The 24,175-nt window shown below is 55.4% G+C and overlaps 21 protein-coding genes across 21 annotated transcripts; 10 read left to right on the top strand and 11 right to left on the bottom strand.

Moving 5' to 3' along the window:
- Positions 1 to 79: 79 nt before the first annotated feature.
- On the top strand, positions 80 to 1,222 carry TSF1 (Elongation factor Ts, mitochondrial; the record flags this gene model as incomplete). The annotated part of the gene is made up of 1 exon (XM_056205943.1): positions 80 to 1,222. One exon carries the CDS (start codon positions 80 to 82, stop codon positions 1,220 to 1,222), a length of 1,143 nt encoding a protein of 380 aa, XP_056061918.1.
- A 21-nt stretch (positions 1,223 to 1,243) lies between these two features.
- On the bottom strand, positions 1,244 to 2,023 carry GTP14 (Ypt/Rab-type GTPase Rab7; the record flags this gene model as incomplete). Its single annotated transcript, XM_056205942.1, has 5 exons — positions 1,244 to 1,782; positions 1,816 to 1,844; positions 1,874 to 1,890; positions 1,920 to 1,925; positions 1,988 to 2,023. 5 exons carry the CDS (start codon positions 2,021 to 2,023, stop codon positions 1,244 to 1,246), a joined length of 627 nt encoding a protein of 208 aa, XP_056061917.1.
- A 281-nt stretch (positions 2,024 to 2,304) lies between these two features.
- Positions 2,305 to 3,501, top strand: GTR2 (GTP-binding protein gtr2; the record flags this gene model as incomplete). Its single annotated transcript, XM_056205941.1, has 2 exons — positions 2,305 to 3,402; positions 3,430 to 3,501. 2 exons carry the CDS (start codon positions 2,305 to 2,307, stop codon positions 3,499 to 3,501), a joined length of 1,170 nt encoding a protein of 389 aa, XP_056061916.1.
- A 50-nt stretch (positions 3,502 to 3,551) lies between these two features.
- On the top strand, positions 3,552 to 4,234 carry TMA22 (Translation machinery-associated protein 22; the record flags this gene model as incomplete). Its single annotated transcript, XM_056205940.1, has 3 exons — positions 3,552 to 3,860; positions 3,888 to 4,003; positions 4,030 to 4,234. 3 exons carry the CDS (start codon positions 3,552 to 3,554, stop codon positions 4,232 to 4,234), a joined length of 630 nt encoding a protein of 209 aa, XP_056061915.1.
- A 67-nt stretch (positions 4,235 to 4,301) lies between these two features.
- On the bottom strand, positions 4,302 to 5,825 carry ASH2 (transcription factor, contains a PHD finger motif; the record flags this gene model as incomplete). The annotated part of the gene is made up of 1 exon (XM_056205939.1): positions 4,302 to 5,825. One exon carries the CDS (start codon positions 5,823 to 5,825, stop codon positions 4,302 to 4,304), a length of 1,524 nt encoding a protein of 507 aa, XP_056061914.1.
- A 71-nt stretch (positions 5,826 to 5,896) lies between these two features.
- On the top strand, positions 5,897 to 6,886 carry MMM1 (ERMES complex subunit mmm1; the record flags this gene model as incomplete). The annotated part of the gene is made up of 1 exon (XM_056205938.1): positions 5,897 to 6,886. The coding sequence occupies one exon, from the start codon at positions 5,897 to 5,899 to the stop codon at positions 6,884 to 6,886; it is 990 nt and encodes a 329-aa protein (XP_056061913.1).
- A 5-nt stretch (positions 6,887 to 6,891) lies between these two features.
- MVES1_001084 (uncharacterized protein) lies at positions 6,892 to 7,562 on the bottom strand (the record flags this gene model as incomplete). The annotated part of the gene is made up of 3 exons (XM_056205937.1): positions 6,892 to 7,334; positions 7,362 to 7,512; positions 7,539 to 7,562. 3 exons carry the CDS (start codon positions 7,560 to 7,562, stop codon positions 6,892 to 6,894), a joined length of 618 nt encoding a protein of 205 aa, XP_056061912.1.
- Positions 7,563 to 7,656: 94 nt separating this feature from the next.
- MVES1_001083 (uncharacterized protein) lies at positions 7,657 to 8,538 on the top strand (the record flags this gene model as incomplete). Its single annotated transcript, XM_056205936.1, has 1 exon — positions 7,657 to 8,538. The coding sequence occupies one exon, from the start codon at positions 7,657 to 7,659 to the stop codon at positions 8,536 to 8,538; it is 882 nt and encodes a 293-aa protein (XP_056061911.1).
- A 20-nt stretch (positions 8,539 to 8,558) lies between these two features.
- MVES1_001082 (uncharacterized protein) lies at positions 8,559 to 8,887 on the bottom strand (the record flags this gene model as incomplete). Its single annotated transcript, XM_056205935.1, has 2 exons — positions 8,559 to 8,804; positions 8,834 to 8,887. The coding sequence occupies 2 exons, from the start codon at positions 8,885 to 8,887 to the stop codon at positions 8,559 to 8,561; spliced, it is 300 nt and encodes a 99-aa protein (XP_056061910.1).
- A 93-nt stretch (positions 8,888 to 8,980) lies between these two features.
- Positions 8,981 to 10,000, top strand: MVES1_001081 (uncharacterized protein; the record flags this gene model as incomplete). The annotated part of the gene is made up of 1 exon (XM_056205934.1): positions 8,981 to 10,000. The coding sequence occupies one exon, from the start codon at positions 8,981 to 8,983 to the stop codon at positions 9,998 to 10,000; it is 1,020 nt and encodes a 339-aa protein (XP_056061909.1).
- Positions 10,001 to 10,039: 39 nt separating this feature from the next.
- Positions 10,040 to 10,879, bottom strand: CAB2 (phosphopantothenate--cysteine ligase (ATP); the record flags this gene model as incomplete). Its single annotated transcript, XM_056205933.1, has 1 exon — positions 10,040 to 10,879. One exon carries the CDS (start codon positions 10,877 to 10,879, stop codon positions 10,040 to 10,042), a length of 840 nt encoding a protein of 279 aa, XP_056061908.1.
- Positions 10,880 to 10,915: 36 nt separating this feature from the next.
- MVES1_001079 (uncharacterized protein) lies at positions 10,916 to 11,124 on the bottom strand (the record flags this gene model as incomplete). Its single annotated transcript, XM_056205932.1, has 2 exons — positions 10,916 to 10,954; positions 10,987 to 11,124. 2 exons carry the CDS (start codon positions 11,122 to 11,124, stop codon positions 10,916 to 10,918), a joined length of 177 nt encoding a protein of 58 aa, XP_056061907.1.
- Positions 11,125 to 11,202: 78 nt separating this feature from the next.
- On the top strand, positions 11,203 to 12,801 carry SWC4 (swr complex subunit; the record flags this gene model as incomplete). Its single annotated transcript, XM_056205931.1, has 1 exon — positions 11,203 to 12,801. One exon carries the CDS (start codon positions 11,203 to 11,205, stop codon positions 12,799 to 12,801), a length of 1,599 nt encoding a protein of 532 aa, XP_056061906.1.
- Positions 12,802 to 12,991: 190 nt separating this feature from the next.
- MVES1_001077 (uncharacterized protein) lies at positions 12,992 to 13,753 on the bottom strand (the record flags this gene model as incomplete). Its single annotated transcript, XM_056205930.1, has 1 exon — positions 12,992 to 13,753. One exon carries the CDS (start codon positions 13,751 to 13,753, stop codon positions 12,992 to 12,994), a length of 762 nt encoding a protein of 253 aa, XP_056061905.1.
- A 1,085-nt stretch (positions 13,754 to 14,838) lies between these two features.
- Positions 14,839 to 16,471, bottom strand: GAL1 (galactokinase; the record flags this gene model as incomplete). The annotated part of the gene is made up of 3 exons (XM_056205929.1): positions 14,839 to 15,964; positions 15,992 to 16,249; positions 16,302 to 16,471. 3 exons carry the CDS (start codon positions 16,469 to 16,471, stop codon positions 14,839 to 14,841), a joined length of 1,554 nt encoding a protein of 517 aa, XP_056061904.1.
- A 58-nt stretch (positions 16,472 to 16,529) lies between these two features.
- On the top strand, positions 16,530 to 17,379 carry SLD5 (GINS complex subunit; the record flags this gene model as incomplete). The annotated part of the gene is made up of 3 exons (XM_056205928.1): positions 16,530 to 16,946; positions 16,973 to 17,177; positions 17,204 to 17,379. The coding sequence occupies 3 exons, from the start codon at positions 16,530 to 16,532 to the stop codon at positions 17,377 to 17,379; spliced, it is 798 nt and encodes a 265-aa protein (XP_056061903.1).
- A 21-nt stretch (positions 17,380 to 17,400) lies between these two features.
- Positions 17,401 to 18,054, bottom strand: MVES1_001074 (uncharacterized protein; the record flags this gene model as incomplete). Its single annotated transcript, XM_056205927.1, has 1 exon — positions 17,401 to 18,054. One exon carries the CDS (start codon positions 18,052 to 18,054, stop codon positions 17,401 to 17,403), a length of 654 nt encoding a protein of 217 aa, XP_056061902.1.
- A 413-nt stretch (positions 18,055 to 18,467) lies between these two features.
- MVES1_001073 (uncharacterized protein) lies at positions 18,468 to 20,249 on the top strand (the record flags this gene model as incomplete). The annotated part of the gene is made up of 1 exon (XM_056205926.1): positions 18,468 to 20,249. One exon carries the CDS (start codon positions 18,468 to 18,470, stop codon positions 20,247 to 20,249), a length of 1,782 nt encoding a protein of 593 aa, XP_056061901.1.
- A 51-nt stretch (positions 20,250 to 20,300) lies between these two features.
- Positions 20,301 to 20,699, bottom strand: toa2 (Transcription initiation factor IIA subunit 2; the record flags this gene model as incomplete). The annotated part of the gene is made up of 2 exons (XM_056205925.1): positions 20,301 to 20,447; positions 20,475 to 20,699. 2 exons carry the CDS (start codon positions 20,697 to 20,699, stop codon positions 20,301 to 20,303), a joined length of 372 nt encoding a protein of 123 aa, XP_056061900.1.
- Positions 20,700 to 20,783: 84 nt separating this feature from the next.
- CDC31 (Calcium-binding component of the spindle pole body (SPB) half-bridge) lies at positions 20,784 to 21,373 on the bottom strand (the record flags this gene model as incomplete). The annotated part of the gene is made up of 3 exons (XM_056205924.1): positions 20,784 to 20,871; positions 20,899 to 21,046; positions 21,073 to 21,373. 3 exons carry the CDS (start codon positions 21,371 to 21,373, stop codon positions 20,784 to 20,786), a joined length of 537 nt encoding a protein of 178 aa, XP_056061899.1.
- Positions 21,374 to 21,588: 215 nt separating this feature from the next.
- Positions 21,589 to 23,901, top strand: MVES1_001070 (uncharacterized protein; the record flags this gene model as incomplete). Its single annotated transcript, XM_056205923.1, has 1 exon — positions 21,589 to 23,901. The coding sequence occupies one exon, from the start codon at positions 21,589 to 21,591 to the stop codon at positions 23,899 to 23,901; it is 2,313 nt and encodes a 770-aa protein (XP_056061898.1).
- Between the last annotated feature and the right edge of the window lie 274 nt (positions 23,902 to 24,175).

Below are 24,175 nucleotides of genomic sequence, written 5' to 3'. Positions count from 1 at the left end.
GTGGGAAAGCCGCGGCGGGCGACGCGGCGAGCGAATCACGTGCGAAAAGTATTCGCCGCCGCACCACGTTCGTTTCCGCATGTTGCGTTTTGTGCACGCCGCGCGTGTGCTGCACACCTCAGCGCGCTTCGCAGAGCAAGCGCGACCGGCAATCACCGCGATTGCCGAGCTGCGTCGCGCTGTGCCAGGTACAGCGCTGGTCAAAGCACGCGAGGCGCTTGTTGCTTCGCGCACACTGCCCGACAAGGACGACGTCGGCGCGGCGGTGGCTTGGCTCGAGCAGAATAGGAAAGAAGAAGGCACGAAACGTGCAGCCAAGGTATCTGCGCGTACGACTGCGGAGGGTGTCGTGGCATGCAGTGTCTTGTCCGACGGGCTCAGCGGTACAGAGGCGCGTGCTGCGCTGATTGAACTAAATTGCGAGACGGATTTTGTCGCGCGCAACGAGCTATTTGGCGCTCTTGCGCGCGATATTGCACATACCGCCGCGTGGCTGCCTCTGTTTGGTGATGAGGGGCACGGGGCGGAGGCGATTCGCGATGTCAGCGTGGCAGAGTTCCTTGCGTGCCCTATTGTGCCGTATGACGCGCCAACAGACGTGCAAGACGCCGGCGTGCGCACTGTCGGGTCCGCCATTACGGAAGTGATTGCACGGCTTGGCGAAAAGATTGCACTGACGCGTATCGCGGCCACGTTCCCAGGCTCGAAAAATGCCGCACTGGTCTGCGGCTCATTTGCACATGGCGCTGCGGCGAAAGCACCCAAACCTGCGACGCCGACGAATGCGACATTTGCGAGTGGCCGTGTGGCCAGCTTGCTTCTTGTCCAATTTGGCGGCCGCGTCTTGGCCGCGGCAAAGAACGAGGAGGCGAACGACTCGTTGCTTAGCGGAGCGCGCGGGTTAGTGCGCTCCTTGGCCCGCCAAGCCGCTGGGTTTCCTACAAGCAGCATTGCACCAAGCAGCGCCGAGCATGGAGGAGAGCTGAGCACGGCACTCTTGGCGCAGCCGTTTGCGATGCTGCTCCCGAGTGCGGGACTCGACGACTCTGCATCTAGCGGCACGGTACAGGAATCACTGCAGAGATGGGCAGCCGAAATCGACCTTTCCAAGAGTCCGGTGCAGGTGCACGGTTTGCGCCGCTGGGAAGTGGCCGAAACGAGTGCACCTGCTGACCAAAGCACGTCGTTTGCTGACGAGGTGAAAAAGGCAGCAGGGCTATAGCTTCTATAATACTGTATACATCTAGCAATTGCACCCACTGGACCGTGGGTTTGCAGCATCAATCCTGATGGGATCGGGGTAGTCTGTATACAGCTCCGCCTCTGCCTCCTGCTGCAGTGCATTCTTGGCAATCGTTTGGAACGCCTGCTCCACATTGATGGCCTCTTTTGCGGAGGTCTCAAAGTAGGGGATATTGCCTTTGCTCTGGCACCAGTTTAAGACACGCTTCTGCGTTACCACACGCTTGCTTTCCTCCATATCAATCTTGTTGCCAAGTACGACAAAGGGAAAGTGGTCGGGGTCGTGGGGGCTCGCCTGGATCAAAAACTCGTCGCGCCAGCTATCAAGCGACTCAAAGGATTTTGGGTTATTCACGTCGTGCACAAGCACACAGCAGTCAGCTCCACGGTAGAATGCAACGCCGAGCGATTGAAATCGCTCCTGGCCGGCAGTATCCCAGAGCTGCATCGTGACGAGGCGCCCGTCGACAATCACTTCACGGGTGAGGAAATCCGCACCAATCGTGGCTTTGTACGCTGCAGAGAAACGCTTGTTGACATCTGGAGGGTTAGATGTGTGGTTTGGAGACGTACATTGGTTCATCAAAGAAGTCTTGCCGACACTGTGGTGAGTTGCAGAGAGTTTGCTTACCCAGAATCGCCAAGAATCTGTGATGAGTAGGCGGAGAGGTACGTACAATAACCTAATTCAGGGAGCAATGTAAGCATAGGTCAGCTCTGCACACAAAAACAAGCTGCTACCTACCTTTAGAAGCACCTTTTTCCTAGCTGCCGTTGCCATCGTGCAGTGCGGTGAGAGGAAACGTGGTCAGCGGCAGGGAACCTCGCACATAAAATATTTGCAAAAATACCATACCATGGTACGTGCTGCTTTTCCGCGCCGCGGTGTCTGGCAGGGGCGGTGTTTGTGTTTGCGTTACCTTGATGCAAGCGTGTGTGAGCAGACGCTGGCGTCACACGTCGTCGCTGCCACCGCAAAGACAGGGCCATGGTGCGCACGGGCTTCCTGCTTACTAACCAACATTTTGGGCAGCGCCGCTCCACCGCTTCTAGCCGCCGACCATGTCTGCTGGGGAAGCGAGAACATCGGAACGATTGTTCGCGCATGGCAAAGGCGAACCAATGCGGCGCAAGATAATGATTCTTGGTATGCGGCGTGCTGGGAAATCCAGCATGTGCAAGGTTGTATTCCAGTCCTACCAACCGAACGATACCCTTTTCCTTCCGCCAACCGCGCGTACACAAACGTTTGAGACGGAGGCATTTCAGCGTCTCGAGATATGTGACGTGCCTGGAAGTGCACTTTTACAAATAAAGTTGGGTGCGAGCAAGACAGACGCTGAGAGCAGCACCTCGCTGCACATCGCATGGACAGAGACAAGCGCGGTGGTTTTTGTCGTCGACGCCCAGGACGACTACCTTGACGCAGTGTCCAAGCTGAAGGAGGTTCTTCTGATTGCATACGCGCAGAACCCCAAGATTCATTTCCACGTTTTTATTCATAAAGTGGACGGACTAAGCGACGACTACAAATACGATATCCAGCGCGACGTCGAGCAGCGAGTTTACGAGGAATTGATCGACGCATCGCACGACTTTACCACTGCATCTGGCGAGCCAGCACATTTGGATGCGGACGTAAATATACGATTTCATCTTACCTCGGTATTCAATCCAAGCGTCACGGTCGCATTCTCGCGCATACAGCAGCGGCTCATGCAGAGCGACGACGCGTCCAGCCACGAGTCGAACGCGGAGAATAGTGCGGGATCTACAGCGCCGGCGATGATCAGTTTATTTGACGCTATTGAATCTGCGTGCAATGCGCTGTGCTCCATCTGTCACCTGGAGAAGGCATTTGTGTTTGACATCCAAAGCCGCACGTACATTGGGTGTGACTCATCGCCATTTGACGCGCCGTTATTCGACGTGATGTATGAGTATGCGGGATTTTTGATGCAATTTGTCACGCTATACAGCCACATTCCCCGCGAGCAAGAGGCGTCAAAAACGGCGTACAATCCAGCGGACCGCGCATATGCCGCGAGTTCGGTGCGGCTAGGATCGGACACGTCGCTTGCATGCTGGCGACTTAGCGACCAGCTTGCTCTGATCGTTACAATACGCACCAATATACACATCACGAACTCGGGGATTATTGTATGTATTACCACGTGCTAACACCAGGACTACAACGTGAGCATCTTCCGCCATACCATCGAGCTGCTGCGCGGTTTGGCAAGCCCGTCGCCTTCATAGTCACGTGATGTAATAGTGTTGTGCGGCTCGTGTGCCTTTCTGCTTGCGCGATGAGTGCAGTGGCAGCGCAACCCGAGGCTGAGGCGCCTCCAGAGCGGTTCCCACCACGATCGGTGCACTATTGCGAGATATGTACTTTTCCGTATGAGTATTGCGAATACGGCTCGTCGTTGACCAAGTGCAAGGCGAACTTGGAATCGCGTGACCCAGTCTTGTTCAGCAGTTTGTACTCGGAGGAGGCGATCACGGACAAGCTCAAGTCGCTTACTACCGAGCAGGCCGAATCGCTTGAGCGTGAAAGTGCGAAGCGTGAGCGCAAGGCGGAAGCGAAGGCGGAAAAAGAGCGCGCGCAGCTTGCGGTACGTATCCAGATGCACTGACGATAGTCGTCCAAGGTGATTCTTTCGCGTGTCGCGCGTACAAAGCGTAAAGTTATTACATGTATCACTGGATTGCATCTTTTCTCTCCGCCGCTGCCTGCATTGAAAGTGATTGCAAAAGGGTACGTTGCACTTGTCGCTCACACAGACTTTCCTCGCGTTTTGCGACGGGCGCATCGGTCTCGCAGAGTATCCAGAACCCTGGAGTTGACGAGATTCATATCCAGGGAGATGTTCTGGATGAGGTGAAGAAAATGCTTCTGCAGCGCGCTAAACCGTTTGAGAAGATGCCGTCTGTCGAGGACGGCGGCCTGTTAGAAAAGAATATTGTCATTGACGAAAAGGCCAAGTAGTGCTGATAGCACCGTATAGATTTATATCCTAACCTTTTGGCATACTACCGTGTCGCTAAAGCTGTATTCAGTCGCTATTGTCTGGCTGCGTATCCTGCTCCGCACGCGCATCGCACGCTTCCAGCTCGGCAAGGTGCTCCTGAAATCGATCTTCCAGTGGCCGCCATAGTGGTGCCGCGCTTTTGTGCACGGCATTTTCCCCACGCTGTGCTGTGCACCCCCACAGTTGATCTTCCAGATCCGCCGGTGGGGGAAAGACAAACTCGCGCGTAATGAGGCGTGCTCGAGCGCCTCCATAGAGCGATACCATCGGATAGTAGCCCAGCGTCCCGTCGTCGAATGCATTCTGTCTACTGCGCATGATTGTAGACACGCTAGTATGCTGCGTAATGACCGGCTCCGGCGTGCTGTTTGCGCCCTCGCCCCGTTTCTTTTCTCGTTTCCCTTTGGCGACCGATGGGTGCGCACAGAGCGGGCGGAAGTCGTATAAATGGGTAAACGCAATCCCTTGCGGCGCACCGTTCACCACAAATCCAATACAACTCTCTGGCAAGACTGGCAACGGACGCAGCGGCTGCGATGCACCGGTCGAGCGTGCGGGTCGCTTTTCTTCACGCTCGTTCGATTTGGACGGTGCAACAGCGTCCTCGCCGTGGCGCGCCTTGTCCATGACCGCATCCATCTCTTTTGTCACTGGGTATTCGAGACTCTCAAAGTACAATTGGCCGCGGTAGCGGATCGGGATACGTTTTTGGTGGATTTGGTGCTCGGTACCAGGGAACAACGGGGCATCGCTCGGTGGAAGACGGATATACATACCCACCACATCTCCCACACCGAATGCACGGCCAAAAGGTGCCGGCCGTGAACAAGTGACTTTTGCTCCGTTCTGGTCGCGGTACCCGTAGCTGTACGCATCCCAGCCGACCGGTGCATTGAGCGAAGCCTCGCGCCTGCCAAAACCAACGCGCGCATGCGGACCATCGCGCATGGGAGTGGCAGGTAGGCTCGATGCGTCGGGCGGTAGTACCTCTATTTCGACGTACCACGCGCCGTGCCGCACACCGACATTTGTACGCGCACTGCGAAACCCTTTGTCCACTCCGAGCGTCATGGCATTTTGGCTAATTCGTGTAAACGCACTGCGGTCCTGCCACGACCAATGCACGCCGTCGGGAAGAAACTCGAGCGAGCGGAACACGGTTTTTGGAAGCCAGTGTGCTGCAGGACCTGCAGCGGTGTACCGCCATCCGCCCTTGTTCATCGGAAAGTTGGTCACGTTCCCAAGTGACGCATTTTCGTGCACAGGCACAAAAGAGGGCAGTGGCGCAAATGTCTCTGCATCGCTATCTCTTGGAATCGGGCCTCGGAACCCTGGCGGTAAGACGTGCGATGGAGGTACCACAGTGTTGGGCGCAATTTCACGGTACGGCGACGGCGACGAAGGCTGCGAGTCGTACGTGCCTTGACTGAGCGCTATGCCCAGCGTTGTAGGAGCAATTTCTCTTGGAAGAGGGCTATCATGTGCATCTTCTGTCATCGGCTCGCCAAGCGCGTCTTTTTCCACACCCAGCCCTTCTTCGGGCGTCATGGTGGAGGGATGGGCAATTTCAAAAAAATGTCCCCAAATCGCTGCGCACGGTCTTTCCTTCAGCCTCCACCATGGCGTACGGACTCGGCCACAGCCCGGCACCGCGAGAGCTGACGTTTACGCAAGGGTTTGTCGCAGGCCAGCTAGTTCTTATCCTGCTTCTTGCGTTCCTGTTTCGCTACTTTTTCATGACCAATGTGCCAGCCTCGCTGGAGAAACAGCGCGCGGATTTGATTGCGCGCACCGAGACGATGCAGAAATCGCTCGACGCGCGATGCAAGGCACAGAAGCAAGGCCGTGCCGTGCCGTACGACCAGTCCTTGGAAGCTCGCATACTCGATATGCTCCAGCGTACCCACTACGACATGTCCGCGCATCCGCCCGAGTCGGTCGATTGGCTTACACTCCTCGCTGCCCAGATCATCTACGGCTACCGCGAGAGTATCTTGCAAGCTGCACAGCATATTCATGACCCGAATCAAGGCATGCCGCTTCCCTCTTTACAGACGCCCGAAAAGGCTGCGACCAAGCGTGTATTAGAGCGCGCACTTAACGGTGCAGTCGGTGGACACACGATGGGTCTGCTCGATACCATCACCGTCACAGACATTAACTTTGGAAGCCAGTACCCCACATTCAGCAATGCTCGGTTCCGCCCGTCGGACAAGCCAAACGGCCTGCGCCTCGAAGTCGATTTCGACTATGTGGACACGATTAGTATTGGGCTCGACACCAAGCTCTTGCTAAACTTTCCCCGGCTGCGTTTTGGATCCCTCGCACTCGCGCTTACGCTGCGTATTGAGCGGTTTGCCGGCACTGCCGCGGTAGAAGTCGGGCCGAGAGGCGGTCAGCTGGGCGCACCGCAGGAGCTGCGCTTGTGCTTGTTCCCCGACTTTATACTCCGAGCGCGAGTCGCGAGCGTGATGGGCTCAGAAAAAGGGCTCAAAAACGTGCCAAAGATAGAGGAGCTTCTCGTTTCTCGCTTACACATCATCCTACAGGACAAGGTGGTGTGGCCCAAGTACTGGAGTATTCCTTTGCGGGGCCTATCGCAGTCCTAACTACATCAGAGCGAGCCAAAAACCTTGGCCGCGAGTCCACGCAAAATCTCGGCACGTTGGACGAGCTCCAAATTGAGAAACGCTTCCGTGACCGCTTTCCCTTTAACATCGCGCACCGAGCCAAGCTTTCCGCCGAGCATGGCGCCTCCCACAGCGCCGGGCACATTGGCCATAATGTACCCCAATAGTGCGCCCGACACCGACCCTGTATACTTCCACAAGGAGCCGGGATGTGCGACCTCTGGACGCAGCATCTCCTTCCATGCATCTGCAAACATCTGCTGCGGCTGCGGGTGCGGCTGCGGCTGTGCATTGGCTCCGCGGAACGACCGAAAAAAGTTGGCGCTTTCTTCCTCGTCGCTGCTATCCGCGTGCGGATCGTCTTGCGAAGCGCCGCGGCGTGCAGCGTCGTACTCACGCCTTCGTGTGGGGTCCGACAGGATATAGTCTGTGATTAGCCCAGTATTGTACATACATGCATCAGCTACTAGCTGGAAGCGGCGCGTATAGTCGCGCGTCTGCTCCGGCGACGCGTTCGGAAAGCGGTCGGGATGCGTCTCCAGCGACTCGCGCTGGTACGCTTTTTTAATTTCAGCCGCGCTTGCATTAGGGCTCACATGCAAGATCTCGAGTAAGTTGCGTGCACACGTACCTCGTAATACTCCGGCACCCGCATTCTGCCACGTTGTAGAGCCCGGGTCGGCGGTGTCCGTAAATGCGGAGACGCCGCCGGCCTCCACTCGGCGGTGCCGCCCTAACCTACCACTACCATGCCGAAAGATGCAGCACCCGAAATTTTACCCGACCTCAGTACCGCGAAGCTTTTTGAAGTGCGCGGAAAGATCGCTTTGATCACTGGCGGTGCGTCTGGTCTTGGCAAGATGATGAGTGCAGCGCTGGTCCAGAACGGATGCCGTGTCTATATTGCGTCGCGCAGGATGGATGAGCTGGAGCGTGCTGCCGCGATGCTTAACGAGTCAGCACCAAAAGACAGCGCCTTTCCTAAAGGCACTGCGTGCATTCCGCTGCGTGCAGATATTACATCCAAGGACGCATGCTACGCGCTTGCGGGCGAAATCAAAAAGCGCGAGGACCACCTGGACATCCTGGTCAACAATGCCGGCCTGACATGGGGCGACAAGATGACCGACTTCCCCGAGGAGAAAGGCTGGGACAAGGTGTTCCACCTAAATGTCAAGAGCCAATTTTATCTTACTGTTGCACTTCTTCCTCTCCTCGAGAAAGGCAAGTCGAACACGAACCACGGCAGTGTCTTGAACATATCCAGTGTCGCCGCTTTTTCGCCCAGTTCCACGGGCCCCTTGTCCGAGGAGGGAAGTGGTACTTGGAGCTATCAGCCGTCCAAGGCTGCCTCGGTGCATCTCTCTCGCTCGCTTGCCGTCGAGCTTGCCGAAAAGAATATTCTTGTGAACGCCATTTGCCCCGGCGTCTTCCCCAGCCGTATGACTGCATGGGGTCTTGGCGCGCACAAGGACGTGTTTGACTCTGTCCAGCCCACGGGCCGCATTGGCGCCCCGGAGGACATTGGTGGACTTCTCCTTTTCTTGGTGAGCCGTGCAGGTGCACACATCACAGGCGCTGCGATCCCCATTGATGGCGGTCAGACATTGCAGTTTTTTGCCCGCATGTAGGCTATGAATTGTCTACGTATCTATTTCGTAGCGTACGATACTTTTTCAACATATACAGTGCTTTGGTCAGCCCAACGACGTCGCATACTCTCGGTTTCTGTCATAAGCGGGACTGTGTGCGTACCTTTGCGCACAAACTCGGCGAGCGCAAGCTTGCTTTCGATCTCTGCCGAGTCTGTCAGGTGTGCATTTTTGCGGAACATAGCACGCAATTTCGGGATGAAGCTAAAATCTGGATCGGGGTAGCCGCGTCCAAGGCGATGCAGCTGCGATGAGCAGATCAAATGACACACACGTCCTTATACAGCCCAATCGCACGCGCACGGAGCGGGTGGCCTACTGGCGGCATGTCGAATTGACGCGGGGAGTGTGAATGCCGGACAGTGCACGGGCGCTGTTTAGTCAGAAATCAAACGCCGCGCATCTCTTCTTTTGCGGCGCGATGTCGAAGCAGGACGAAGAGCTTATGGCTGCAGAGCTGTACCATGCCGGTGCACAATCAGCACAGGCATTGGACCTCGACAGTATACCCACGTCCGAGTCTGACTTTGACGACGAAGTGCCCGATGGCGAGGATGATGCATCTACCAAGCCCACATCATCGCCTTCGCCGGCGACAGAACCTGCGCCAGAAGTGCGATGCTTGTGGGAGGACTGCGGGCAGATCTTCAACGATTTACAGCCGTTCATTGAGCACTTGCACTCGTTCCATATTGGTATACACAAGTCGCGATACGCATGTGAATGGTCAGGATGCCCCCGGAAAGGCAAGAGCCAAACGTCGCGCTTTGCACTCTTGAGTCACTTGAGGAGTCATACGGGCGAGAAACCATTCACATGCCCACGTCCTGAGTGTGACAAGTCGTTCACTCGCTCCGATGCTCTCGCGAAGCACATGCGCATGCAACACAATGCGCCGAGCCAAGGAGTCGCGAGGAGCGCCGAGGAGCGCGAAGAGCCCATCGCACGTGCCGATCATGTCGGCGATGAGCTGTTGGAGCTTGCAGATAGTGATCGCAAAGGTGTCAGCGGTCTGCCTGTACCGGTTGTGTTGACTGTTGAGAAAGCAATGTGCAATCCACGCGCGCTGCAGGACAAGAATGAACTGGAGCAGGTTCTGGGTCGTGTGCGTGCAAAGCAACAGCGTGCATCCAAAAAGCCGCGGATCGAAGAGACGGATGGAGGGCCGGTGCGTGCAGATACCTACGCCCTTTCGTCCGACGAAGACAGTGATGCACAGCCGCCGACCAACGCGGCGGTGCTGAAACTGTACCTCGATGAGAAGGCCAAGTTGCGCGCTGCGCGCCGTGCGCGCGAGCAAATGCGCCGCGAGGTTTACGCAATTCAGCAGGAGGAAGAAGACCTTGTACTGAGTTGCCGCGAGACGCTAGATTTGCTTATGGAGCGCATGTTTGGCGCAGAGTACACCAACGTGCTTGGCCCGACGCATACGGATACATAATGATACCAGGGCTATGCCTACTTGATACAATTACATGCTTTATTGAGTAGCCGTGCACTCAATCCACGTGTTTTGCATGCGGTTCAGTGCAGCGACAATGTCGTGCTCGATTTCATGCCCAGGCTCGGCAGAGTGCGCCGCATCCCTGTGCTCAGCACCGCTCTCTTCCGCGGGAATGCGCACCCATGTGTGTCGGAATGGGGGCGAGCCATCTTGCGACGCAGTGCGAACAGTGGATTCGATCAGCAGCACCTCTATCTTGCGCTTGTGTAAATCGTTGGCAATCACGAGCTGGTGACCGTAGCGCTGCAGCGATTTTTCCGCCTTTGGCACGAGCAGCGCGGGGTCCGTCTCCAGCTTGAAGCTCACTACGAATGCCTGGGGTGCCCAATCTTGCACGAGGACCGAGAGTACTTTCGGGACTGGGTCGAGCGTCACATGCAGCGCCTCGTTGTTCGACTGGATTTTGTGCATTGCCATGCGGTCGCGCGGAATGAAAAAGTCGCTCACGGCCGCAGCAAGGTAAAGCATTGCATGTGGGCCCAGCACCGCCAATTCTTTGCTGATCATCTGCAAGAAGAAGAGGTACTCTACGACGGTCACAAACGAAATTGGGAGCAAGAGGCCCGAGCGCAGCGCTTGGTGGTAAGCGTGAAGCACTGGCTGCAGCATCGGAGCGTGATCGTGCAGGACCTTTATATCGCTAGAACAGGGTTTAGACTCTTGCAAAATGTCAAAAAAGGGGTTCGTCGTGTGACTGTACCGCCGCGTGTAAGGGAATTGGCTAAACTGGCGCGAAAGAAAAATTACCGCATAGCCCGCCTCCAGGAAATACTCAGCAGATGCCGCACCGCGCGTGCCTGCAGAGAAATTGTCCATATATCGCACCCTGTCATAAGCTTAACCCAAGTGTACCTACATGTTTTGTTCGAGCGGCACCGTCGTGCCACCGCTCTGCATGTCAGGGCGAGGAAAAAAAAACGTACCGTGATCAGCACAACTTTGCGGCCCGTTGCCTTGTGACGCGAGATAAACTCTTGCACCTGCCCCCTATACCGCGGCATACACTCCGGCACATCGTACTCCGCATAGAACCGCTCCGGCGTCCACACCGCACCATGCATCGTATCGTCGAAAGGAAAGCGTTTTTGATAGATCACGTGATATTGATGGCAACGCGGCGCCTGCCCAAGTCTTCCGCCATGAGCAGCAACGACGTGCGGGACATTCTCTCCCTGTCAAATGGCGCTCCAGGTGTGGGGACAAAGGCAAGTCGTGCTAGTCGTGCACCGCCCACACTTTCTAATGATGTGCGTCCGAAAGCGCGGCCGGAAGGCATGTCGCGTGAATTGTACGCACTCCTCGGACCCAATGCGCCCAGTCTAGTAATGGCGAACGGCGCGCCGCTGGACGGGGGAGATTATCATGATTATGCTAGTATTCAGGGAGCGTTCCAACCCAAGTTTGTGCGCAAGCCAAACACAGCTGCGGCGCGCAAGTGGGTTTGGTCCCCCTTTCGAAACCAGGCAAGAAATGATACGCAAGCGCGTGCTGACGCAGCGGGCGATACGGCTGGGGATATGCTGGGTTCTGGCTCAGTAGCACACCAAGGCCTGGTATTGCACCACTGGCAGCCATATGCGCGGGTCGAGAATGCTGCGCTGGACGAGGTATACATGGAAGAGAGCTGGCTGCCATTCAACACGACTTCGCACGTTTTCCATTATTCCACCGAGGAATACAACCAGTATTTGCATGACGATGACTGGACGCGTGAGGAGACCGACTATTTGATTTATATGTGCGAGGAGTATGACACACGTTTTATTGTGATCGAAGACCGGTACGAATGGCCAGACAAGAAACGGACAATTGAGGATCTCAAGTCTCGGTATTATACCATAGCCCGCCGACTTATCCGCGAGAGGATCAGTAACGAGGATATCGAGACGCGCCAGGCGCAGTTGCAGACATATGCATACGATAAGCAGCAAGAAACGGACCGCAAGCGCGCGGTGGAAAAACTGTTCTTGCGTACGCCAGATCAATTTGCAGAGGAAGAAGCTTTGTATGTCGAGGCGCGGCGCCTCGAGCAGAATGAAGCCAAGTTTGCTAAGGAACGCAACGATCTTTTGCGGCTTCTGGGCGGCTGGGAAAGCTTGCCGAATGCGAACATGAACACGGTCGCGGCGGTCGGTGCCGGACTTACCGCATTCCCCCCGTCAGATACCGAAGCAGACGGTGGGAAGAAGCGCCGGAAATTGGACAGTGCACCGCCGTCTGCCAAGGTGAGCGGCGATCCGAAGCAGGCATTGTTTGATGCGCAAAATTTTATCACACGATTCGCGACAGATGCGCCGCACGTACTGCGCACTCCGTACCCGAATCTCATTGGCACTCCTTCGGTACTCCCTTCTGTTGCGACACATGCACAGGGGACCAAGGCAGAGAGTCATGCACACCATGGCGCTTACCTTCGCTCAACGCGCATGCTTGGGTTCCGTCCAAATCAATATGCGCGCGCAATGCAAGCGCTTGCAGAGCTCGATCCTCCTATTGGGCCACGACTTGTCTTCCCCACCGCGTCGAATGTGGAAAAGTGGGAGACGCTCATGGGCGCCGTTGCGGGCAGTCTTGAGATGAAGAAGCAGCTGGAGCGTGTAGAGGCAGAGCACCGCATTGCGCACGCGCGCCTCGTAGCGCTGGTATCTCTGGCAGCGTCGGGCGCTGAACCCCCTGCTGCAACGAGCGAAATGTCCGAGCAAATGCATGTAGACGAGCCGGTGCCAGAGTCGACATAGATTGCAAGTGTTTTCTATACCTTACAATTGCCTACCAGAAACGGATTCGGACCATCCGGGCTATATATATTGGATGCAGTCTTTTACCGAGCCATTTTTTTTTCCTTTTCGTTTTGTGGTTACCAGCCTAAAAGCCAAGGTGATGGATCCGTACAAGTTACAGGGGTCATGGTAACAAGTGCACAGCACTTTATTGCGTGTCAAGGTGTCCCATAAGCATCCGCTCGCCCATGGGACTTGGCTTTCTCCGCGAGTGTGGCGAGAGATTATGCTGCAAAGTGCGACGGAAAGAAGGCCGCGCCTCTTGGGCAGGCTCCACCACCGGCGTTTTGTTCAACGCAAGGTGCTGTGGCCACATCCCGTCTGCATCGAGGTGTTCCATGCAATCTGCATAGGAGCGGCGCGATGGAGTGCTGATCACGGGCTCAGGATCGGGCATACTTTCCCGTTGTGGTGTGATCGGCGAGTTGGATGAGATGGTACTCCCGTAGCTGTACGCCATACCCGTCTCTGCAGTGCCCGACAGTGATTCGCGACGTGGGGATCGCCCACTGAACTGGCGGTACAAACTGGAGAACGGTGTATCGGTATTGCTTTTTGCAATCTTGGTAGGGTCACGCAATTGCTTGGAATCATACCGTAAAAATGGCGTCCAGGAGGAGCCTGGCTTGGGCGAGCTTGACAGGTTCGGTGCAGTGCGCGAATCGGGTGCGCGGAGCGATTCTGAGGCGCCACTTATGCTATTGTGTCGCGAGTGTGCCCATTGCGATGCGAGGGACGCAGAAGTCGGCGTCATGTAACGCGGCGACGATATTTCTGAAGGCGCCTGAAATGATCCCGAAAGCAACGGGCCCAGCGGGGAGCGCGCCGACGAGGCAGTCGCGAGGGACACATCAAGAGCGTCGACGGTGGGGGGCCGCCGCTCGGGGATTGGTGTAGGAGCTGCGACCATGGTTGGGGAAAGGAAAGGGGGGCTCTTGTCTATGTGTCGTAATTCAAGCGGCCGATCATCTGATTGCACCATTTTTGTCGTGCTGTGCGCTTTTCAACCCCGCACTGCTTTCACCCCATTAAACAGCTTGGGCGTTTTGATTGGCTCGATAATTTTTTTTTCTAATCTAGTGTTGCCTGCCCTGCGCTCCAATATTTTTGAACGTACGACACAGCCTGATAGTGGCGCAGCATGTGCGTTAATAGGGAATCAGCGCGCTGACTGGACCTCGCTTGCGAGGCTTGCGTGTGGCGCAAATCATTATCTATATGCTAAAATTAGGGGCTCGTGGTATTCACGGACGTTAGCGTGGCTGGCGTTACCATAAAAGGAATGATGCCGCTGAAGAAAAAGGCATTGTGAAATTGTGGCTGTGGTCGCAGACAGTCTGACTGCATCCATATCTCTCTCGTATTTTAAGTACGACTGTAGGCTCTCAAAGTTTGTGAAAACGAATATTCATTGCGACACGGAAAGCTTGCACGATGCCTGCATGTAATTAGACTATGACACACGCTGATCTGAGTCCTGCAGGCACGTGGAGTATTTTTATAATGCGGCCCAGTGGTAGTTGCGTGCGTACTACACATGACTATATGTGGTACATTAATTGTAGGGTACTGGTTACCAGTGTCCCAGACGCTGCCGTTTGGCGCAATGCGGAAGCGCTAACTTTTTTAGGAGGTGCGAAATGGATAGCAGCGCTCTATGCTTCGGTATATGTTGATGCATCCAGGTGCCGCTCAATAGCTGGGATCACTTTGAGGCCCTGCAATAAAGCTGGAGCGGCGGCAGTCAAACTATGCATTTGCACAACTTAATTTGTTGATTTTTTTTTGGCGCTGCCTTGTACTCAACGCCCATCTTGTACATATAGCGTCCATCCTACGTATTTAGGACTTTTAATTCGAAGCAAACTGTTTGCCTTCGCATGAGAATAAATTACGGCACTTGTGTGAAGACTGTGCATTTGCAAGCGATGTTCATACTTTGCAAATAGTAGGAGGGTCAATACCGGGGTAATACAATACATAAACGCCATAGACTCAGCTACATTGAAAGACACAAGCGCCACGCGCTGGCTCCGTCGCGAACAAGGCGTCTTGTACTTGTGCATCGCTCCGCAGTGGAAACCGTTTTGCGTAATATTCTTTCTTCAATCCATCCAGCACATGGGACAACTTAGCGCGTGGCACCAAATGCACGGCACACCCTCCCCAGCCTGCGCCGGTCAAGCGAGACCCAAGCGATCCATGCGCACGCGCAATTTCTACCACCTCTTGCAGCTCTATACAACTGCAGTCGTACAGCATATGCAGACTTTTGTTGCTTGCATTCATCAGAGCACCGAGTTCAGCGTATACGGCGAGCGGGTCAAGTGACGCTTTCCCAACGACATTTGTTGCGTCACAGCATGTACGGAACAAAATCACACGCTGCGCCTCGGAGTATACATGCGTCGCACGGCTATGCAAGTGGAATTGGTCGGCCCGGATAGGGAAGCTTTCAAGGAACTCGCGATCGAAAGCGGCGCCCTGCAAACCTGTCGCCTCTTCCACTTCTTTACGCACCATTGCATGGTGCGGGATATGTGTATCGACAATGCGCAGCATCCACTGCAACTGTGCGGCTTTTTCTCCATGCTTTGTCCGCGTATCGCGCACGTTCGAATCTTTGAGCGCTGCTTCCCATGCACCGGGCCTTTGAAAATATGCGTCTGCTACTGCATACAATGTGTGCTGATATGCACGGGGAAAATGCGCCTGGTCTGCATTCAAGCCAAGCGCCATTTCTAAGATACGCGCCGCCATACGCGTCTCGACCACCCGTAGATTGTACTGAACCGGACCCATCACCTTTTTGTCCGACTCGACCAACGTATTGGAAACAACAAACACGAACGAGTCATCTTCGTTGAAAGGCAAGGGAACAGAGCGTGTTTCAAGCGACGGTACAAACGATACATAAACTGCATGGTTCGGCACTCCGTACACAGACACGGCTTGATCCATACCGCCCGAATTGACCCCGACGAGACGCTCGCTTTCAATGGCAATTTCAGTCATTTTTTTGCGTGAAATTTGGTCGCGCGCACCGAGAGCAGTGAGTATGACAATGCTGCTGCAAATCGTCATGGCCGCGCTCGAGCTCAGGCTCGAGGCGGGTGGTACACTGCCGTCCACAAGCACATATACATACCCTCTGCCGCACGCAATTGCTTCCGCAGGAAGGTGCGGCTGCAATCCTTGAAGTGCGACCTTGAAATAGTTTGCCCAGCGTGTGTCGCCTTCGTTTGCGAGCTTCACCGACTGCGGGTCGTGTATATTGCAGGCAAACGACGCGGGCGCAAAGTCGCGCGACACGTTTTCGAGCGTGAAATGAAGCGAGGAAGCAGACGGATCGTGCACAAATACAGTTGCCATAAGGATATCCTTGTCAATTGCAGCGGGAATCACGCTGTATCCTACTACATCAATGTGCCTGTATGAGTGCATACTGCAAAACGTACTCGCCAATTAAATTTACGCGGCCAGGCGCACGCGCAACAAAACTGGGCTTCTGATGGTAAAGAGTTTCGAAGCGCGAATTCAATGCGCTCCAGCGACGGCGCTCACGCTCCTGTGCAGGCGGCGCATAGACCTGGTCCAGCGAAGCAAGCAATGGGACAATCTCGTGCATGAAGAAGGTGTGCCCGATTTCCGATCGGGGCTAACGCGTCTTTTCGCGTTTCGCCGTCATGTCCCATGCGCGCTATGCATTATCGGACGATGAGGAGGGCGGTATGCATGCTGATCAGGCAGGCAACGCGGACTTATCAAGAGTGAAACCAGAAGCTGCATTGCCGCCTATGCCGCAGGTAGAACTGGACCTGGGCCTGGACACGCAGGAGGACACGGCACAAGAGGAGCCGCACATTTTGCGACTTGCTCACGCATGGCTAAACGAGCGCGGAGCACCCGAGATCCTTGCATGGGATTTTAACATCGTCGAGAAGGTAATGGACCAAATATTACAGCAACAGTCGATCCTGGACTCGCTCGCTTCTGACGCATCGACGTCGGAGGAAGAGCATTTCCGGCTCAACCTTGTGCAATTGGACGTAGAGCGCGCCAAGTGGCTATTGCGCAGCTACCTGCGTTCACGTCTTGTTAAGGTGCGTCTTGAAATGGCTCACACAAGATTGAAAAATATGCAGCGTACATTATGGAGCATCGGACCGAGCAGGCACGGCTCTCCGACGTCGAACTCGGCTACGCGAAACGATACCACCAGCTCATGCACGATCATTACACAAATGCGGTGCTTCAGTTTCTTCCAGAGACGATGCGTAGCATGCAAGACGCTGTCCCTGGATCTGCACCGGAGAGTCGTGCGGGGAAAATGGGTGCGTCGGCGATTTGCTTACCACAGCTGCGTCCCCCAACCTCGACACGCCCGTATTTATCTACTGCCGGGAAGACTGTGGCCCCCTACGGGTGTTTGAGCTTGACGGCGCCCCCGCAGCGCTGGACAAGGGGAGCATCCACCTACTCGCTTACCGCAGTATCCGGCTCTTGTTACAGCAGCGGCGCGTGGAACTGTTATAATCTACAGCATGTATACATAGCTCAGCTGTCCAGCTGTACCACCGGCTCTGGGCGGCTCGCAAAAAGTAGCTTTTGGCGTACAATCGTCACGACATGGTACGACGTGACGACATGCGGTCTCTCTTCCACCGCACCCTTCCCCTGCGGAGAGGAAAAATCCATGAAGCCGTCGGAGAAGCGCTGCATGCGCTCCGGCATCGGGCTGCTGCTTACCGTACCATGCCCTGCACGCGTCGGAGTTTGGACTAAATCTGTTTTTGCGCGCTTGCGCTGCTGCGAAGGGGACGCGTACAAGTCGTCATGCGCGAGTGGACTTGTGGGGGGCGAGGATGCATGCTGCAGTTCCGCGTCGTGATCAGGTGCATGTTCCATGTCCAGGGTATCTGCCGAACCCACACGCTTCTCCAACACAGCCAGTGGCTTCCGTAGCTTAACAAAACTGCCTTCCAGGCGATGGTGCGAGATTTGCAACACGGGCTTTCCCTCTTGGCTGGCAGGGAAGCGCAACGTTCCGATCGTGTGGCCGCCGCCCGACACAAGTCCGTCCATTTCCAGCGATCCTTGCAGCTCAACTAGTACCAGCTCACCATTAGGACTGAGTCGTAGCAGTGGCCCTGGCACGTCGGACAGATCCACCGATGCGGGCGCCGACCCTGGGTGGATCTGAATGCGCATGCTGGAACGCGTTGGACTGGCGGGCGGCCTGACATTGCATTATGTAATCTCAGCGAGGAATACGCCGTGGCGCTGCGACGCATGTACCAAACGTGCAGCGTTTGCTGGAGGCACCGACTGCCTTCCGTGCGCGAGATCGCGCGAAAAACCATTCACCGCTACAGATATCCATGGCGGTGCATGAAAAAAATCGCGACCTACTCGCCCGCAACGGCGCAGTGCCGCCAAGGAGCGTGACGCCGAACTCTTTTCCTTTGGCTGCAGATGCAGTGAAAGGCGGTATGGGTCCGTTGCACAACCATCATGCGCAAGGAAACGGTATACAGACATTTGGTAAGCATCAGCACGCTGCAGCATCCTGCTTTTGGGCGCTACTTTTTTTTAACAGCGATGACGCGTCCCCACCCAGCAACATGCGTTTCATCCACTTAGACCCTGCGGTGCAACTCCAGCTCGGGGAGGCGGCACATGGTCTACTGGATCACAAATTTATACATTTTGTGCACAAGGACGAGCGTGCACATGTCCAAGATGACTTGCAAAAAATTGTCGCGAGCCAAACCTTGTTTGGCAGTGTCATACGATGCCGTATTGCGGATCTCGACACGATGCGTGTCATGCTAGAAGGGGGGATGGATGTGCCGCCAAAGAAAGCGCAGTACACGAACAAGGATATCGTCGCCAACATGATAGGCAAAGGCCTTATGCTTTGCTTTTTTCACACGATTCCCAGCTCCAACGCTGCCGATGAAGAGCATGAACAGGCGTGCGGGAATCTAAACAGCGATTTTACGCAGCCACAGGCGCGTGCATTATGGGATTGCATGCATAGGATCAAACACCACGATTCGACAAAACTCGACTACGTTTTCCAAGTTCTCTCAAACACGTCGCCGCGCACCATCCTGTTTAGCTGGCCGCCGCCACGCACAGAGACCCGCGGTCACGATGGAGGCGTGGAAGACGACACAGCCTATTTTTACTTTGCTGAGGATTTCGCGCGGCTTATCCAAGGCATGCAAGCTGGGAATGGTGGCCGCTTGACCAGCTGTACACAACGATTTAAGGCATCGCACACGCTCACGGCCGCTGGCAGGGTGCGCAGTATCGCAAGTGTAGTCATCCCGTACGGTGCGCTTGTCTTTGCTTGTTACAAAGTAGGAAGCGACAATGTCCAAGTCGGCCATGTGCCGCAGAAGCGTACTGCACTGCAACGCGACGCCCCTGCTGTCAATCCTGTCCACCCACAAACACCGCATATACCCACAAACACGAACAATACAGGCTGGGCCCCCGAATCGCAAGCAACGGGGCCAATCCGATCAGGCACCGAGCAAGCACACAAACCAAGCATGCCAGCTTTGAACTCTACCGAGCCCATGGACAAGAACGCGCTTTTTGCTGCAAATGGCGCGTCTACAAAGGCGTGCTTGAGCTGTGGAAAAACCGATTCTCCCGAATGGCGTCGCGGTCCGACCGGCCACAAGACATTGTGCAATGCATGCGGGCTCCGCTATGCACGCTCGCTGTCCAACAAGCGCAAAAAAAGCAAGGACGGCTCGGTGGTTACCATGGAGCCCTTTGGAGACCCCAACATGGTTCCGCCTAGCCGCGGAAGCGGCGGCGGAAGTCGTCCTGGGGTCCACCGTCGGACGAGCAGTAAACGGAGCTTGCCTAGAGAGCAAGTACCGCTACCAGAGCCGGCACCGTCACAGGCAAGTCGATCGGCGAACGCGCTGCAGCCCACAGAGCATGCGCATATGCCGCAAGAGACACCGCACGAATCCACCATCATTCCGTCTTTTCCGCACGCTGTCATGATTGCAGCAGCCGCAGCCGCAGCCGCACACAGTGGCGCAGGCACACCTGCGAATGTGCCTGCCATTATATCTGATACGATGCCCGCAAATACGCTCACAGATACGGACCGATACATGGCAAATGCAGCGGCAGCAGCGGCAGCAGCAACGGTTGCTAGCCAGGGCCCCAAGGAGCTGAACATGCTGCTTCCGCATGCGCACATGGAAAAGTCTGCGCAAGCACCGTTGTTCACGGTGTTTGCTAACTCGATACCAAAAACACCGGACCTGCCTAAGTCGGAACCGGATCTCGCTGGGCCGACAGGATCCCTACCCAGGGACGCTGCGGAGAATTACGAGATGGAGAATTTACTGCATCCGGGTATGCTCCCATAGGGCGTAGGTTACATAGCAAATTTAGGGGAACGTATCTATGTACATCGCATCTCACCGATTCGCATTTTCGCCAAGTTTGCAAGCCACAATCTTGGCACGGTCGACACTAAGCGTCTCGCCGTTATCCATCTTAAACATGGCGTCCTTTACATTGAACGTCCACACTTCATCGCAGAGGCGGTAGTTGTGCAGATGGCCCTACCATTAGCAATAGTATATACATACCTTGACCGTCCCCTTTGACTTCACGTTGGTCGCGAGCGTCTCCGAGATCGACTTGTCAAACTGCTCGAGCACTTTCATCGCAAGAATCGGGTTAATGTGGCCCGACTGGATCAACTCGTCGAGCGCATCGGTAAGCTGCATACCGATACTGAAATTAGTGCACACTTTTCTTGCGTACCTGCTCTGGCGGTAGAATTCGTAGAATTGGTTGCGCGCCCCCGTCATGATCCTAGCGAAGCAATGCGCGGCGCGGCGCGCAATAACGATCTAGTGGAGGTGTGTATCAGGCATGCAATGCTATGGTGTGCACTACGGGTCGTCCATCATGATTTGCTCAAACTCGCGCGCATCAATCTCTCCGTCCTGATCCAGATCGAACTCATCAATCATCGCTTGGCTGTTGTTAGTGGCACATGACACGCACAGCTCTTCCTCGTCAATGTTCTCGCCCAGTTCTTTGGCCACGCGTTTCAGGTTGCGCACACTGATTTTCCCTGTCCCATCGTCGTCGAACAGAGAAAAAGCACGCTGAATTTCCTCGCGCGGGTCACGGCTGGCAATGCGATCGACCACTGGGGTCAATAGAGCAGACACGTACTGATACGTTCAAAATCTTTCCATTCCATGAGCCCCGATCCACTCGCGTCGTTTTCACGGAGGATCTTGAGCACGTCTGGTTTTTTCAAATCAAATCCCAACGCGCGCATCGCGACTTTCAGTTCGTGGTAATCAATGGCGCCGTCCTTGTCGGTGTCGAACAGCTCGAACGCTTCGCGTATTTCTGCCCGCTGGTCGTCGGTCAGCTCCGCGGCGACGGGCGCGGCATTCCGCGAGTAGCTCATGTTCCCAGGTCCGCTGGAGCCGACCGATGGCATCCGTCGTGATCGCGCTTTGGCCATTGTGGAAAAGTGCGACATGGTCCTGCGCGTAGCGATGCGTTGTTGCACTTGGGATTTACACCGCTTACTGGCGCCACGTGCAACCTGCGCTTTTTCGTTGACGATGCATGCTGGGAGGTGTACGTTGTAAGATGCACGCGTCGTTGGCGGTGCGCGCTGCACATTGTCGTACAAGGCGTACCTACGAGCAGAGCGGCGCACTTTTTCTTTGTGCAATGCGGTGCGGTGTCTCGCGTTCTTTGACGACGGATGCGGCCGCGTTTTTGCTCGAGGTCGAAGCAGGCCCCTCTGTTCGTCCAGGGATTGCCAGGAACCCAGTGCATACGGCGTCTTTTTCGCGCTACTTTCAGCCACATAGCTCTCCGCTGGCCGAGCCGGAATGGCCTGCGCCACTGCAAGCGCTTGCCAACGCACTCGAGCGCCACGACGAAGATACCTGCTGGAAACTCGTGCAGCAATACCGCGGGGAATGGGAAGCACGCGATACCTTCCCATACACTCTTTGGCAATCGCTATGGCTACTTGTAGCAGAAGGGCCCAGTCCGTTACCCGTTGTTGGGCAATATGCACGACTTGATCGTGTGTGTAAACGTTTGCATACACTACAAGCGTTTCACGAATCCTTATACCCACGACGCACACTGTCTGCCTCTATGCAACAGCGGTACGTCTATCTTCTTTTAAAGCGTGCCGAGAGACTCGGGCTTGCGTGCGATGCTGCGCACGATCCGGCGTTGCAAACGGCGCTGAAGGAGGAACAGCGCAGTCAAGCGATCCAAATTTTGACCGCATTATTACACAGTCATTCGGTCTCGCATGCCGCGCTCGATACGCCGTTACTTGGCCGCGCTGTCTTTCGTTTAGCACATCTCGGTGCTGTGCGCGCGCTACTTTTGCTGCTGAACGCGTACGCAGCGCGCAAGGACCATTCGACGCAGCCCGGCGCGGCAGTCCAGCCGTTCAGCGCTATCATCCAGGCTTGCATGTATGATACGCACCATGATATTGGAATCGAGGCACTGCGCCTTGCATTTGCGTTGCGTTTGAACATGAAAAGCACGCTAGTCCAAAAATTTCTGTCCTCGCTCGGCGCAGACCAAATTCACACACTATATGCAGCATGCACAAATGCAGCATGCTCTGAAGGACCTATGCATCTTGATGTGCATGCGTCGCGGCTCACCCTACTTACACGGCTTGCGGCAACGAGGCCAGCGTACTTTGCGCACCGCTGCGCCGTCGTACTGTGCAGGCACGACGACCCGTCCGTCGCATTGCGTACCCTGCGCGACGATCCAAACGCACCATTCGACGTATATGGTGCTGTCATCACTGCTCTCTCCTGGAGGACGCGGAAACGTGCAAAAGGCGCAGCGCAGGCGCTCATGATGGCTGTACAGACGCTGGAGTCGTTGCAGGCACACGAGAATTCTGAATATGACACAGATGAGCAAATGTACGGCGAGCTAATTCGCGCATTCGCGCATGCACCGCGCCATGCCGCAAAAGACGCGATCCCTGCTGAGCTTGCGCAATTTGCACCGCCCTTATCCGCGTACGACTGGGAGGCGCTTTTGGGCACATTTACCGCGCATGTACTTGCACGTATGCTGGCGCAGGATGTACACACGCTCCGATTTGCTCACCATGCACTGCTGCTTTCGATGAACTTGGAAATGCGGAATTACATGCACGCAAAGCGCTTGTACGAGCAAATTCGCACCCACTTTCCCTCCACGGTGCCCATTCCGGAGCGCACTGAGCCGCATTTTCTGTGGCTCTTTGGACAAGCGTGCAAAAACCAAACGCAAGTCTCATTTGCTGTGCGGCTATACCATGACTGGTCGGCATTTGGACGCAAGTTTTCTCCACGTTCCACAGCTAGCTTGCTGCGTGCGCTCGTCGATGAGAAGCGGCACGCGGCTGCACAGCATATTTTGTCCGACATCTACGCATACGATGCAGAGGCGCGTGCTGTGTATGCGCCTGCCATCTTGCGTGTATACATGAATGCCGGTCTTCCTGAGCAGGCGTTCGAGATTGCACACCGTTTGTACGCGCAGGATTGTGTCTGGCCGCAGTTCTACGAGCATGCACAGTTTGAGCCGCCGCCTTTGCGTATGTACGCAGTGTGTATCTACGAGGCGAGTCGTTCGCGGCTCATGGCCTCGGAGACGGCGCGCGCGAAATTGTTGACGTGGTTTGACGAGTTCCGATTGGCGCTTGCGCATACAATGGCGCAGCCAGATGCGGAGCAAGACATGGAAGCGGCATGCACCAAGGCGTATCTTGGCGTCGTGCAAATGCACTTGTATACACTCGGCATGGGCACAGGCTCTGGTGCCGATGTGCCTGCAGTCCCAGCGCACGCTGCGGCGCTTGCGAGTGCAGATGCAACGCTAGACGAGCTGCAGGACCTGCAAGGCTCTGGCAACACCATACCACACGAGCTAAACAAGGTACGCAAACTTGTGGCGCGCGCAAGAGAAAAATACGAAAAAGCACGCGACGTTTGCAAAGAATACTAGCTACATACCCAACATGTATCACGACAATCAGCCACGCAGTCGATGAAAACGACGGCACGGTTAGTTTGCGTGCCAGACATCTTTTTAGCCCAGTTTGTCCCGTCGCACTACACGTGAAGCGTATAGCAGACTCTAAATATGGGCGCGTTGGATGCCAACTGACACGCAAATCCAACGCTGCTTACAGCCCTGCATTCTCATGCTCGCTTCCCGTCACAAATACATTGTCAATGTACACTAGTCAGCACGCGCCGTATTGCGCTCTGTATGCCAA

The sequence above is a fragment of the Malassezia vespertilionis genome, chromosome 2 (genome assembly GCF_029542925.1).
Source record: "Malassezia vespertilionis chromosome 2, complete sequence".
NCBI lineage: Eukaryota > Fungi > Basidiomycota > Malasseziomycetes > Malasseziales > Malasseziaceae > Malassezia > Malassezia vespertilionis.
Note: the sequence above shows the minus strand (reverse complement) of the source record. Positions and strands in the feature narration are given on the sequence as shown.